Source organism: Mobula hypostoma, chromosome 1 (assembly GCF_963921235.1).
Source record: "Mobula hypostoma chromosome 1, sMobHyp1.1, whole genome shotgun sequence".
Lineage (NCBI taxonomy): Eukaryota > Metazoa > Chordata > Chondrichthyes > Myliobatiformes > Myliobatidae > Mobula > Mobula hypostoma.
The window spans coordinates 129,041,469-129,056,810 of record NC_086097.1 but is presented as its reverse complement, the minus strand read 5'-3'; the positions used below and the strand labels follow the sequence as shown (position 1 = coordinate 129,056,810).

The 15,342-nt window shown below is 38.4% G+C and overlaps 1 protein-coding gene across 1 annotated transcript in view; it reads left to right on the top strand.

The window, feature by feature from the left end:
- The window catches only part of ofcc1 (orofacial cleft 1 candidate 1), a gene marked incomplete at its 5' end in the record, with an annotated part of 305,954 nt that overhangs the window by 70,139 nt on the left and 220,473 nt on the right, over window positions 1-15,342 (top strand). Inside the window, one exon of the mRNA XM_063042829.1 lies at window positions 13,498-13,586. Coding sequence (XP_062898899.1) covers window positions 13,498-13,586 — 89 coding nt within the window. The remainder of the gene's footprint in view (window positions 1-13,497; window positions 13,587-15,342) is intronic.

Here is a 15,342-nt window from a genome sequence, read left to right as displayed (position 1 = left end):
GCAGGTCACTGAACATTTTTTCACTTATATAAGGAGTAAAAGGGAGGTGAGAGTTGATATTGGACCACCGGAAAATGATGCTGGTCAGATAGTAATGGAAGAGAAAGAAACGGCAGATGAATTTATTAAGCACTTTGCTTCAGCCTTTACTGTGGAAGACACTAGCTGTATGCCAGAGGTCCTGAGAGAGGTTGCTGAAGAGACAACAGATGTATTAGTCATGATCTTTTAAGAATCACTTGATTCTGGCATGGTCCCAGAGGACTAGAAGATTGCACATGTCACTCCACTCTTTAAGAAGGGAGAAAGGCAAAAGAAAAGAAATTATAGGCCAGTTAGTCTAACTTCCGTGGCTGGGAAAGTGTTGGAGACTATTATTAAGGATGAGGTTTTGGGGTCTTTGGAGACTAATATTAAAATAAGTCAAAGTCAGCATGGTTTCTATCAAGGGAAATCTTGCCTGATAAATCTGTTAAAGTTCTTCAAGGAAGTAACAAACAGAGTGGACAAAGGAGAGGCAGCGGATATCATTTACTTGGATTTTCAGAAGGTGTTTGATAAGGTGCCACAAATGAGGCAGCTTAACAAGATAAAATCCTGTGGCATTACAGGAAAGATACTGGCATGGATAGAGGAATGGCTGATGGGCAGGAAGCAGTGAGTGGGAATAAAGGGGGCCGTTTCTAGTGGTGCTCCTCAGGGGTCAGTATTGGGACCACTACTTTTCACATTGTTTATCAGTGATTTAGATAGTGAAATTGATGGCTTTGTGGTCAAGTTTGCAGATGATACGAAGATAGGTGGAAGGGTAGGTAGTGCTGAGGAAGCAATTAATTGCAACAAGACTTAAACATATTGGAAGAATAGGCAAAAAAGTGGCAAATGGATTACAGTGTTGGGAAATGAATGATAATGCATTTTGATAAAAGGAACAACGGTACGGACTATTATCTAAATGAGGAGAAGGTTTAAACATCAGAGGTGCAGAAGGACTTAGGAAAGTCTTAGGAAAGACTTAGGAAAAACTTAGGACTTAGACTCCCAGAAAGTTAATTTTCAGGTTGAGTTTGTGGTAAAGAAGGCCAATGCAATGTTGGCATTTATTTCAAGGGGAATAGAATATAAAATCAAGGAGATAATGCTGAAACTTTATAAGACACGATTCAGGCCACACTTGGAGTATTGTCAACAATTTTGAGCCCCATATCTCAGAAAGGGTGTGTTGTCATTGGAGAGGGTCCAGAGAGGTTTGCGGGGATGATTCTGGGAATGAAGGGGTTAATATATGTGAAGCATTTGGCAGCTTCAGTAGAATTTAGAAGAATGTATGGGAAGCTCATTGAAACCAACTGAATGCTGAAAGGACTAGATAAGGTGACTGTGAAGAATATGTTTCTTATGGTGGGGGTATCCAGAACTAGAGGGTATAGCCTCAAAATTGAGGGGCAACCTTTTAGAACAGAAGAATTTTTTTAGCCAGAGAGTACTGAATCTATGGAATGCTCTGCCATAGACTGCAGTGGCGGCCAAGTCCGTGGGTATCTTTAAGGCTGAAGTTGATATATCAATGGAAATAGTAAGAAGGCAGGTGTATGGGGTTGAGTGGGATCTGGGGTCAGCTGTGATGGAATGGCGGAGCAGACTTGATGGTCTGAGTGGGCTAGTTCTGCTCTTATGTCTTATGTTTTATGTCATCACTTGGTAGGCTGAAGAAAGATATGCAAACAGGCAATAACTTTCATGACCCCAACACATCTGAAAGCCATTGGAGTAGATAATGAAGTGAAAACTCTCTGATGTACCACACATAGTTGCTAGTTTTCAGAATAGCAAGCTCCCATGAGCAGAAAGGGCATATTAATTAAGTGTTAGCTTTACAGAATAAATTTCGGCTGGGAGATTAGTGATGACACCTCTGTTGTTAAAGATGGAACCGGTTTGTTTTATGTCCTATTCAAAGGATAGCAGCTCTGGCTAAGCCTCATATCCTCAGTACCACTTTGGATCATCAGGTTAAGGGCTTGTGTCTGGAGTGGAACTCAAGCCTTTAATTTTCTGTTTATTAACAGAATCACAGCTGACATGAATAACCCTACCTATGTCCCAAGAAGCATGTGCTTTTTTGTAGAGTGAAAGGTTAACATGAATATTCAACTATCACATATTGAAAGAAAAACTTATGCACTTGAATCTTTTTCATTTAATTGTTGGTTAGCACACAAGCATTGGATTAGTTCTTGTTTAAAAATTTTTATAAGTGCTGTAATGCAAAAAAATACCTTAAGTTCCTAGCTGTCGGTTGCCAAATTGATCTCTGGTGAGAGATAAATATTTTCCAGCCTCTTAGGAGACGAATGAACTCTTGCAATATTATGTGATGCAGCCAGAGAAAATAGTGGGATACAACGAGTTATAAAAATGTGATAACCATTATTGGATTACATTGTAATTGTTGTATTTGTGATGGGTTGCAAGGGAAATCTAAAATTACTGCTAGAGTACAGCTGTGCCACAGAACTTAAAGTTTTGTTAAACTCAGGACCTTTCCCAGATTAAAGCTCTTGGTGAACAGACTAGCAGTCATTTATATTAATGTGTAAGTCCACTTAGGGATCATTATGCTGCCTCTGAGGTTCAGAGGTCTATGCTAACTTGAGTAAGATCCCATTAAGATATCAACAAGGAGCCTATGATGTGTGTGGTCATTTGACATGAATATTACTTACATCCTCATCTATTGCAGTGAGGTTACCAAGTTGCTTCTGGCGGTTGGCTTTTATTCTCGAAGGACAGTTTTTCATCTTGCAGTGGAACACTTTTGTGGATCTTAAATGTAATACATTTTTAAACATGTGGTCTGAAGATATATGGAATCCTTTGATTAATTTCTTAGCAAATTATTTGAAGAAAATTATTTGAGCTGAGCTGAATTGCTTTTGTGTCCAAAATGCCTCCTTCCAATCTTTACAAGGGGAAGTCTCCTGTCTCACAGGCACGGTGATCTTGAGGATTTCACTGGTCGCTGTACAGGCAGAAACAATAGAAATGGTCTTACATTTCAGAGAAATCCATCTTCAAAGCTATCAAAGTAGAGGTGATGTTAAAGAAAAGTTTACCGATATTTTGAGTGTCAGTTTGTGATACGCCTTGCAATCTAGAAAATTTGGATGAAGAACTTTTTTCACCTTGGTGGTCTTATCAGTCATGAAAATACTTTTTTTGCAGCACTGCTTGTTAAGTATATATTTTTTCAGCTATATCCTGTTTTAGCAAGCATCACAATTAACACAGATTTCCTTGTTTTTATTAAATAATATTCATGTGTTTGCTACCCTAGGTTATCTGTGGGAAAACAAATTGAACATTTGTGTACCCTCGTTCCTAGCTGATTTGTTGTGTGTACTGTAGAGGAGATAAAGAGGATGTTCATCCCAACATCCCTGTGCCAGCCCTTTGAGGGCTATCAAATATACTCTAATTACCTTGCCTTTTCATTACAGCCCTACAAATTTTTCATTTCAAGTGTATATGACTTGACAAGCTACAACATTCCATAGTTTATTCGTATTCTATCCAGATACCTCTCTATATAAGGTTTATATAATGTGCTAGCATAGAAAAGAACTTGTCCAATGCAATTAGACATTTTTTTTACCTGAACACAATTAAGTTCCTCAGTCGTCAGGTTTTCCTTAATTGGCGAGTTTGGAATTTGTACAGTTAAATTTGAATTTGCACCCATTTGCACTTTGAAGTTGGTTGTACAACAATCTATGTTATGGGACTTAAATATTTAATTTTGTTATTATATAACATGTGTGTTAGTAGTTTAAATTTATTACTGCATGCCCCAGAGTGATGTATGGGGAACAGTGGATCAGCCTGCTTAGGGCCTCCTAACCTGGGGTCCACGGACACCTTGCTTAATGGTATTTGTCCAAGGCATAAAATAGGTTGCGACCACCTGAATCAGCTATCTCTCTACAGAGGTGGTACAAGATGAGTAGGATTATCCTATTTAAAGGTAGATTATTACCTGACCAGGGAACGTTTCCTTCAATGATCTTGCGGACTCTTCTGAGCGTCTTGCAAAGTTCCTGGAGGAAGGCTTGGCAGTCTGATCCAGCCTATTTTTGATAGACTTTGTCTACTTATGTCTGCACGGAGCCACATGAAATCAAACCCATGTGCTGTAGAGTGATGTTGACAGCAACAAAAAAGATGCTGAAGATTACTATCTCAAATTATCAAATCCATAGGTACAAATCATGATATATTTAAATAAGGAATTAAACATCGGAGTTGTATTAAAGTCAAAGAATGGTACAATAAAATAAACAAGCAGATTAACAATTTTAAAGTTCTCAGAAGAATAAGGGAATTCTTAATTTGCTTCAATGAATGTCTGAGTTATGATGAGTTTTACTTGTGCTGCATCTTGAGAAATTGTAAGCTCAAACATTATAGGTTACGTTGCCTTCTTGCGAGTATATACAGACTGTACTAATAGGAGTCCTTCTCAAAGGAGCTCCGTTTAACATCTCCCACTATAAAATGTAAATATATGCAACAATGTACTGAATAAAATCTCCTCTCAGTGCCAAAGGAAGCAAATGGATTGATTTATATCCTGCAGTTAAATCTGATCCTTGTGCAAAAAGGAAAAATTATTTTTGTGTTTAAACAACTTTGAAAGTTTTCAAAGTTAACTTCAAACATCATTTGCTGATATATGTGGCATGTAGATTTAACTTACTAGAACAGTAAAACTTCATAACTAAATACAGCCAGTCTAATTATAAATTGAATTTGACAGGCATGTTATATTGTAACCTGGCCCATTTTAAAATGATATTGGCTGACAACCCCATACAACTTTTAGAGCACAAGAACATGTGGAAAAAATTGTTCTTTTACATTTCGCAGCTTGTCACTTCCTCTCCAGGGCAACCTTTGACCCTCCCAAAGAGATCCTATCACCCACAAGGGAAGTATTCCCACTGGTGTAAAGGAAGTGGAGAGAGATTTTCATGTTGTGTGTGAGAGAGAGAGAGAGAGAGAGACATGCAAAACAAGCACAAAGAGAAAATGAAATGCAAAAAGGAAAAGTTATTAAAATACTTCCATCAGGTTGGACATCTGACTTTATTTTGATGTCATAGGTATCACCACATTCCTTTGGATACCAAATGAATTGTGATTAAATTAGCACTGTTTTCTTTTTGGTGAGTAGGAGCTGCAATAAGGAATGTTTGGAAAAAGTGATGTGAATTTAAGGCATAGCTAACTGCTTGGTGGACCTTGGGTGTAATCATAAAACCATATAGCATAGAAATAGGTTCTTCAGCCTAGCACAATCAAGTGCAGTCATCCTATACCAACAAATAATTCTTGATAGCATTATTCTAAATGTTAGAGTTAAAATAAACAAAGCTAAGGCTACAGAAACTGAGAGTTTTATGTCTGCAGTTGGTTTAACCAATTGCATTAAATAAATAATTTCATCCCTGTTAAGGGAGAGTTTAGCCAGATGTTTGCAGATGTCATACAGATCACCTTCTGCAGCACATAATTTAGTATTATTGCAGCAAGACATTTATTATAAAGGCATGCGTCAATTTACAGTTTAAAAAGTCTTCCTTTGTAATTTAAGTTATGAAGAAATCATCTGACAGAAAATTCTCTCTAATCATCACTGTCAATTCTTGGCAGGAGAATGTTCCTGATGTGTGAATCTTATGCCTTATTCAGCTAACAGGATTTAAAATGTTGCCTCTTTGCATTGGCCTTTACAGAGCACTCATTGTCAAATATTTCACTATTTCATTTTAAGAGGATTCAAGAGGATTGCAGTTAAATACTTCTTCCAGTTATTCATGCCCCCCCCATAACAATTGACTATTTAAGGGTTTGATTCATTTCTTTGGAATAGTAAGTTGTGTGAGAAACTAACATGCATTATTCTAGTTCTTGCATAAAGTAACTGTTATGGTTAGTGAGCTTTGTTTTGATTAAAGTGTGATTTTGGTCATCAGTTTTCCAGTCTGGCTTTGATTAAAATTTATTAATCTGAAATGTTAACTCTGTTGCTCTCTTTGCAAACACTGCCTGACCTGCTGAGCATTTTCTGGTCTTAACTTTCGTAATATTGGAGGCTACTTCCATATTAAGGTAGTACAGATTATGGAAATTTACCCTTACAGAATTCGTAAATCAACGTCCAAATATTTGTGAAACAGGAGAAAATTTGCCCCCTCAGACTTGTGTGAAAAAAAGTGTAAATAAATAAATACACAAAATTTATCTTTCTTCAACTTGTTTTTCTTGATATATGCATTACGGAGAATCGCAGTATGCCTTGTTTTAGAGCATAGAATATGGAACATAGAACATTATAGCACATACAAGCCATCTGGCCCACAACGTTGTTCTGACTATTTAGCCAACTTCGAAATTAATCTAACCCCTCCCTCCTACATAGCTCTCCTCTTAGGAAAGCTTCCTGTAATGACAGGTTGCCTTAGTTAACTGTCACAGTATATGAGTGGTGCTAGCAACACCAGCATTTATTGTCCATTCTTTACTGCCTTGGAACTTTGGAGGCAGTTAAGGGCAAATCTTATTGGTGAGTCTGGACCCACCCATGGATCAGATAGACTAAGGAGAGGGGATTTCTTTCCTAGTTTGACATGATTGATCCAGAAGTGTTATTTCAATAATTCAGTGTTTAATGAAACAATGTTTTGAGTGCAGATTTATTTAATTACTTGAATTTATATTCGCCAGTTATGACAATAGGATTCAACTCACTTCTCTGACCAATGAGACAAAACTCTGATTGCATAACTTAACTGCCATGTTTCTATTCCCAGATCACATCAGTTGTTGAATACATTTTATTCTATTCATGAAGAAAATTTTGCCAGCTTATACAGCAAAGCTTTCAGCCCTTGTGGACCTTTTTAGCCAGCTACACTAATCCTATTTGCAGGATGTAAGACTATATCTTTTGTTCCTTATCTATGTATATACTTGGATTGGAAAGGTTTAGAAGGACGTGGGTAATTGGGAATAATTTAGATGGACATCTTGGTTAGTAGGGATGGGTTAGGCCAAAGGGCTAGTTTCCATGCTGTATTACTCTATAACAATTTAACTAAGTTTAACCACTTGTCTGCTGGAATGTTCCAATGTAGCAAAATTTCATTGTAGGTTTAAGTGCCGAAGAAAATCTAAGTCAATAATTTACGGTTAAAATATGAGCTAGCTATGTAGAAATAATTGTTGATGATAGATTTATTATTCTGGTTTGCACTCATTTGTCATGCAAACATGGTACTTTGCCTGAGATGTGAATTGGTCATTAAGTTTGGTTTTACAATTTTCCTTTCCAAATGCAACTATCTCCAGCTGCCTGAGGAAGAGTTGTTGCTAGTCCTGTTGAGTTTGTTCCAACTATCCAGTCTCTGTGGGTGAGCTGTTGCAGTGGATGTCGGTATGCTATTTGTTCTTCAAGTATCTCTTATTAGAGAGGCTTAATGAATACTGACCATGGCTTGGACTTTCTGTTAGTTCTTTGCCTTTAGATTTTGGCTCATCAAAAGCAATGGTTCAGTCCATGGATGAGGTCTATACACCTTTTAAATATATGCACTCTTCATTTAACATGTTCATTAACAGGAAAGCTTTTAAATTCTTTTCAAGAAATAAAGGATTAGATCGTCCGTGGACTCACTTTACACCGCACGCTGTCGGAGCTGTGCTGCCAGGATAATGAAGGACATGACCCACCCAGCCAACACACTTTTCATCCCTCTTCCCTCCGGGAGAAGGCTCAGGAGCTTGAAGACTCGTATGGCCAGATTTGGGAACAGCTTCTTTCCAACTGTGATAAGACTGCTGAATGGATCCTGACCCGGATCTGGGCCGTACCCTCCAAATATCCGGACCTGTCTCTCGGTTTTTTGCACTACCTTACTTTCCATTTTTCTATTTTCTATTTGTGATTTTAAATCTTTAATATTTATTAATTTTTACTATTTTTAATATTTAATATTTGTAATCCAGGGAGTGGGAAGCGCAGAATCAAATATCGCTGTGATGATTGTACGTTCTAGTACCAATTGTTTGGCGACAATAAAGTATAAAGTATATAAGTATAGACAATCAGAATCTGTTTTTGTTTCTACGGTTGAAAGTTCAAATATTAGTATACATACATTTAAGATGAGAAGAGGAAAGTTTAAGAGAGATGTGCATTTCATTTTATTACACGCTGAATGGGCTGTTGAAGTTGTGGTGGAACCAGATGTGATAGTGGTATATTAGAGGCTTTTAGATGGGCACTTAAAATACATGGAATGAAGGGATATAGATCATGTACAAGCTGAAGAGGTTTAGTTTAATTTGGCAACATGTTTGGTGCAGGCATCATGGGCCAAAACGGCTGTTCTGTTCTATATTTGATCTGTGTTCAGTAAATAATTCTGTAGAAGTGCATAGAAACAGGCCATTGAGCCCAAATCATGCATGCTATTATCTCTGCTCCAAATGAGTTTCCCCATTCTGTCCAAATGGCTCTCAATATCTCTTTTATTCATTATCTCTACTCATAAGCTAAACTAATTACCTTTCAAAAATATATTTGCTTTAACAGTTTCTTATGGAAGTCATGTTCTTTATTCTGATTATTCTTGGACCAAAGAATTTTTCCCAGTTTGATTTTGTTCCATTAGGTGTTTTCAACTTATGAACCTTATTCTTATTTGCATATTTTTGATGTTCATTACTTCCACAAGTTTACAGTCTTAAATAATTTCTTGGCTTCCCTGGAAAAAGGGCAGTAACTGTTCAATCTGGAACCTCGTAGAGCATTAGATATTCAGGATCATGTTCCTGAAATATTACTCCCACCTTGAGTTCTCCATAAATTCATCTTGCATTCGAACCTGCTTAAGTACTTTCAGCGTTTCAGGTTTTCAACTCCAGCTTCTACAGCACTTTTGCTTTTTGGCTAAACTTCATACATGAAGCTTGCCATTTTATTGGCAATTTGCTAATTGAGGAATTTGGGGGGAAAAAAAACCTCCATTGGTTACATGTGCTAAATCTGTTTAATTGTGTCTGTGCACTGCTTGTAGTGAAGTCAAAGGAGCCAAATTTTGGAAATAAAAGTGCAAATGCAGAAGCTGCATCAGATTGTGCATTTAATGGCTCTTGGTGCCGTAGAAGAGATCATGCAGCCAAGTTACTCTGTCACGCAAAGTTGAGATCTTTGGAAAATGCCACAGATAACTAAGTTTAAACTTATGTTTTGTGAATACTGTGTGTGAAATGTGATATTCATTTACTATTACACAAAGTATGTGGATGTTAACCTAAGTGCTTTAGGTCTCTTGTTGATTGTTTGCCTTTATTCCGAGTAGCTGATTATAGTAGATATATTTGAATCCTGAAGCAAAAGAAAAATTATATCGGTTTAGAATTTTCCATATTTATTATATTGCTGGGACTGACTGCAAAAAGAAATTTCTTGTATTGCAATTTTTGCATGCATCAAGCAAAGGTTTACTTAATTAGAACCTTGAGGCAATGAAGAATTCTTTTTTTACATTCTGTGGGTCTTAATATGCTAAATAATGCAAAGCTTCAACTCTTCAAGCATGAGACACACATCTGGTGGCTTAACATTTAAATTACAGAAAAAACACTTTGGTAGTAATTTTCTAGCAAGAGAAGAATGGAAGTTGTATTACAACTAAATTTAATTTCTTTTTAGATTTTTCATCTTCTTTAATTGCGAGCGTTTGACTGATTTTCCTTATATGTTTTATTCAGATCTCAGTGCAAATTATATTGAACTTCAATTTGAGGAGCTCCTTGCTGTTGTTGCGGGAGAGAAATTATTGTTATTGCGTTTTATTTAGCAAATTATTACAAGATATTTGGAGAGTAGGAGTTGAAATGAATTCAGCCAGCCAGTTTTGCAGCATTGGGTAATATTACTGAATCTCAAACAAAAGGGAGAAGAAAGGAAATAATGGCAACCTTGTTAAAAAGAAATTGAACTTACTAGATTATTTTTTAATTCTATCACTGTATGCTGTGTCAGTGTAAAGCCAATGCATACAAAGGAAAACTGCCCACAGAAGCAGTAATTGCTTTGCTTGTTAGTGTGCCTTGCTTTACAATGTTTTAAATAGGATGCGACACCCTCCAGTTTAAGTTTCATTAGTGTAAGGTCCTAGACTGGATGGGAACAATTTCACTTGAAAAGGAATAACATGTAACCTGAGAGCCAAGCGTGGTTGCCCCAAACATTTGTTATAGTCCTCTTTCTATCAAACCATAATACCTTTAACTATTTGTGTCAGCTTGTAGGTCAAAAGATACATTAAAACATTGTAAGTGAATAACTAATTATTGTTTGATTCATAGGATTAGTATATCCTTTTGATTTAAGTGAAGCACAGTGGGATGTAATGGAGAAAGAATTAACAAAATCATAAGCCCTTTGCAAAGAATTAATTTGGATGCTACCATTATATACTGTGCAGATTTTTCTCTTAATTAAGAACGTTGGCTCACAGAGCCAGGCATAAACTATGCAGATTTCTTTATTGAGTTCTTGTACATCTTGGGCTGTTGCATTTCCTCCGCAACTTTCAAAAAGCAAAACATTTGATGTTTGCAAATGTTGCAAAATAGCTTAAAACAAATACATGCCATAGCTCCTTTGTTTTGTGTGTGTGTGTGTGTGTGTGTGTGTGTGTGTGTGTGTGTGTGTGTATGTTACAATGTTCTTGGAAATATGCAATGAGAATAACATTGGTCTTTACCCTCAGAATGCTTCTTCTCAGATAATTTTGATTCTTACCTCGAAGACTTTGTAACTGTTTCAGAATAACCGGAAGAGGTTTCTTCTGGTTGCCATGACCAAAGCAATGTTCCATGTGCTTACAGAAACCATGTGCTTGATTCTGTAAGAATACTAAACAGGGGAAATCTTTGCAGCTCTGACCACAGTATAATTGGGCAGAGTGATCAGAGGAAATTTTGCTCCCTTTCTCTGGAACCTCATGAATCAAAAGTGGCGAACAATCTTGTAACATTACAATATCAGCATCCAGCTGATTTGCTTCACCCTTTTTAAAACTTTATTCATCCTTTTTTCTTTTTTCTTCATCATTGTGTTTTTATCTCATTTTAAGCATCCTACACTGGTTTGGTTTACCAGTTAAATGCTGGTCTCTTGCATACGCTACACTCTCCAACTTTTGACCTCTGTTTTATAGATGCGACACCTCACTTATTGCTTAGTGTTTTCTCACATTTTTCTCCAGATATCTGTTCAAAAACTTGCCGGAAATACTTCTACTATACATTCTGGTCTCTGAATCCATTCTAAATTACTTTACCAGATTAGTTCTAGTTGTAATGGAAATCGCTCCATTTTCAGACTCTCATATAAAGGAAAAGAGATTGTTGCATGGATGCTGGTGGAATTGTCCACTGGTATTCTTCTTCTGGCAACCAGTACCATTGAGGAGAAAGGGTGTCGTCAATAGCATATACCAGTTGCTTTGCCTAAGAATGCATGAAATTGTAGAGCGGTGTACACAGCCCTGTCTATCATGAAAACTGTCCTCCTCTTCATTGACACAGTCTGTACTTCCTGCTGCACTTGGAAAGCACCCAACATGAGCAAAGACATCTCTCACACTGGTCATTCTCTCTTTGCTTGCTCCCATTGGGCAGAATACAAAAGCCTGAGAAAACACTCCACCAGGCTCATCTCCCATTGATAGGACACTTGAATGCACCACTTCAAAGTTCAAAGTAAATTTATTATCAAAGTACATATATGTCACCATATAGAACCCTAAGATTCATTTTCTTGCGGGCATGCTCAATAATAGAATCAATGAAAGACTGCACCAACTGGATGTGCAAAAGTCAACAAACTGTGCAAAGAAGGAAAGAAAGAAATAATAATAATAAATAAATAAGCAATAAATATAGAGAACCTGAGATGATGATTACTTGAAAGTGAGTCCATATGTTGTGGGAACATTTCACTGATGGGACAAATGAAGTTATGTGAATCAACTCCTTCTGTTCAAGAGCTTGGTGGTTAGGAGGTAATAACTGTTCCTAATCCCGGTGGTGTGAGTCCTGATGCTCCTGAACCTTCTTCCTGATGGCGGCAGTGAGAAGAGAGCGTGATCTCGATGGTGGGGGTCCCTGATGTTGGATGCTGCTTTCCTGCGACAACACTTCGTGTAGATATGCCCAGTGTTGGAGAGGGCTTTACCTGTGATGGACTGGGCTGTATCCACTACTTTTTGTAGGATTTTCTGTTCAAGGGCATTGGTGTTTCCATACCAGGCTGTGATGCAGCCAGTTAATATACTCTCTACTACATATTTCTCGAAGTTTGTCAAAGTTTTAGATGTCATGCTGAATCTTCACGAACTGTTAAGGAAGTAGAGGCACTGCTATGCTTTCTGAGTAATTGCCCTTACATGCTGGCCCAGAACAACTCAGGGGAATTTAAAGTTGCTAACCCTCTCCACCTCTGGTCCTCCAGTGAGAACTGACTCATGGCCCTGTGGTTTCCTCCTCCTGAAGTCAATACTCAGCTCCTCAGCCTTGCTGACATCGAGTAAGAGGTTGTTGCTTTGGCACCACTCAGCCAGATTTTCAATCTCCCTCCTGTATGCTGATTCGTCGCCACCTTTGATTTGGCCTACAACGGTGGTCTTGTCAGCAAACTTGAATATGGCTTTGGAACTGTGCTTAGCCTCACAGTCATAAGTGTAAAGCGGGTAGAGCAGGGGGCTAAGCACACAGCCTTGTGGTGCACCTGTGCTGATGGAGATTGTGGAGGAGACGTTGTTGCAAATCCAAACGGACTTGTACGATAAAGCTGAACTCTTGATCTCAGTCTTTCTTGTCATGACCCTCACCATTAATGTTCTACCTGTATAGCACTTTCTCTGTATAACTATTACTGTATTCTCCATTCTGTCATTTTTTTTTTATCCTTTACTACGACCTTAACTTTTGGAATGATCTGTCTGGATAGCATGCTAAAAAGTTTTTCACTGTCTCTAGGTACATCTGTCATTAATGAATCAATGACCAATTAACCCCTATTTACCATTAGAAACAAAAAACTAAGGTGTATTTTATTTAGAGATACAGTGTCAAACAGGCACCAGCAACCCCTGACTTAACCCTAGCCTAATCATGGGACAATTTATAATGACCAATTAACCTACCAACCGTTATATATTTAGACTGTGGGAGGAAATCGAAGCACACGGAGTAAACCCACGCGGTCATGCGGAGAACATACAAACTCTTTACAGAGTATGCAGGGATTGAACTTTGAACTCTGGTGGCCCGAGGTGTAATATCGTCATGCTGACCGCTACACTACTGCAGTGCCCCAATGTTATCTTGACTACATTTTTGCTCAATTTTGCCTTGCAGATCACAACACCTATGGAAGCAGCTCCGAATGTGCAAAGAAATTTGACGAGCTAATTGGAGTTCGTGGCGAGGGCAGAGTGTTCCTGAAGGTGAAAACGCTGTCTGTACACTTGCATGCATGACTGCTATTGTCAGCTTAAGATCTGTCATTTTTTTTTACACCCAGCAGTGTTAGTGATCTTCAAAGGTGCATTTGATATGTTTGACAAGGTGAATGAAGTCACACTTGGCGAAGTTGGTAATGCCAACAGTTTATTGTTAGAACATGTCTATACCGGGCCGGCTGGTGGTGCAATGACATCGGCGCTGGACCCGGGAGCGGAGGTTCCCGGGTTCAAAATCAGTCGGGTCCAATCCCGAGTACGCTTTCCATCCATGCCGGGTTGAGTGTCGAGATCGCAACTCGACCTCGTAAAATAAAAGGGAAAAATACTGCGAAAATGTCTGTGTGAGGAATGGCGGGCCACACAGTCTCTCTCTCGCTCCGTGCCTTGTAAAAAGCCATGAAAAAGACATCATCATGGACGCATGGACAGATGCATGCACAGACGCGCACGCAGACGCACACACAGAGGCTTGCACGCATGCAGACACGCGCAAAAAAAAAGAACATGTCTATACCAGGACTTCAAGAAGGCTTAGCTAAAATTAACTAGTCCTTACTGTAATTGTTGTGCAAGTGTTTTGGCTTTGGCATGCCTCACTGTATAAAATGAGAAGATTGTTCATTCAGAGACTCACAGTTCTGTTTCCTGACAGTGTAGCTTCCTCAAGTATTTTTCATTTCCATCTTTTCTTTATCTGCTGTGTTTCCTTACACCTGTATTTGATGCATGGTATGCATATAGTGAGGAAGACCTTATAGCTGGTAGCCTTCAGAAATCAGAAACATTGTAAATGTTGTTCATCTACTCATTAACAGGAGTTTCCTGTGAAATATTGTTTTTCATAATAAATCCTGCTATGCATGGAAGACCTAGCACCCACCATGAAGGAGGAGAAATCCATCATTAAACGTGTGCATAATGCTGACCTCTACGAGAAATTGCAATACAACCTCAGCAAAGATCTCAGCGATGCCAAGAGACAATAGCAGTCCAAGATTGAGTTCCAGACCAGTTGCAAGTTGTGCCAGGGCTTTATTCTGTAATGGGCTACAGAACAGCATGGCCATTTGTGCATCCCTTCCTGATGAGCTTCATGCATTCAATGCTCATTTTGAACAGAAGGGAGTTAGAGCATCACTACCGCCCTGGCAGCGTCTAATGCACTTGAACTCACAGTCACCATTAAGGATGTAAGATCAGCCACGCCCTGTCCACGTCCTTAGATCTTGTGTAGATCAGCTGATGGGTGTATTGGAAGATAATTTTAACCCCTCTCTGCTTCAGTCACATGTTCCCAATTACTTCAAGAAATCCACTTTCATCCAGGTACCAAAGAAAAATAAGGTTGTGCCTGGTGGCTGTGACATTCACCATCATTGCAATTTGCCTACATTGAAAGCAAGTCTTCAGTGGACACCGATTCCCTGGTCCTACACTCATCTCTAAAGCATCTGGACAGTAAAGTCACTTACATTAGAATATTGTTTACCGACAGAAGCTCCACCTTCAATACTATAATACCAAGCAAACTCATCTGCAAGCTCCTAGACTTAGTACTCAACACCTTCCTTTGCATCTGTATTCTTGACTTCTTAATCAACAGACCACAATGAATAAAAAGAGGCAGTAAAACCTCTGTCATGATTATTTCCAACACTGGTGCCCCACAAGCTGTGTTCACAGCCCCTATCCTACTTCCTACACATTCATGATTGCTTGGCCAGATTCTGCTCAAACT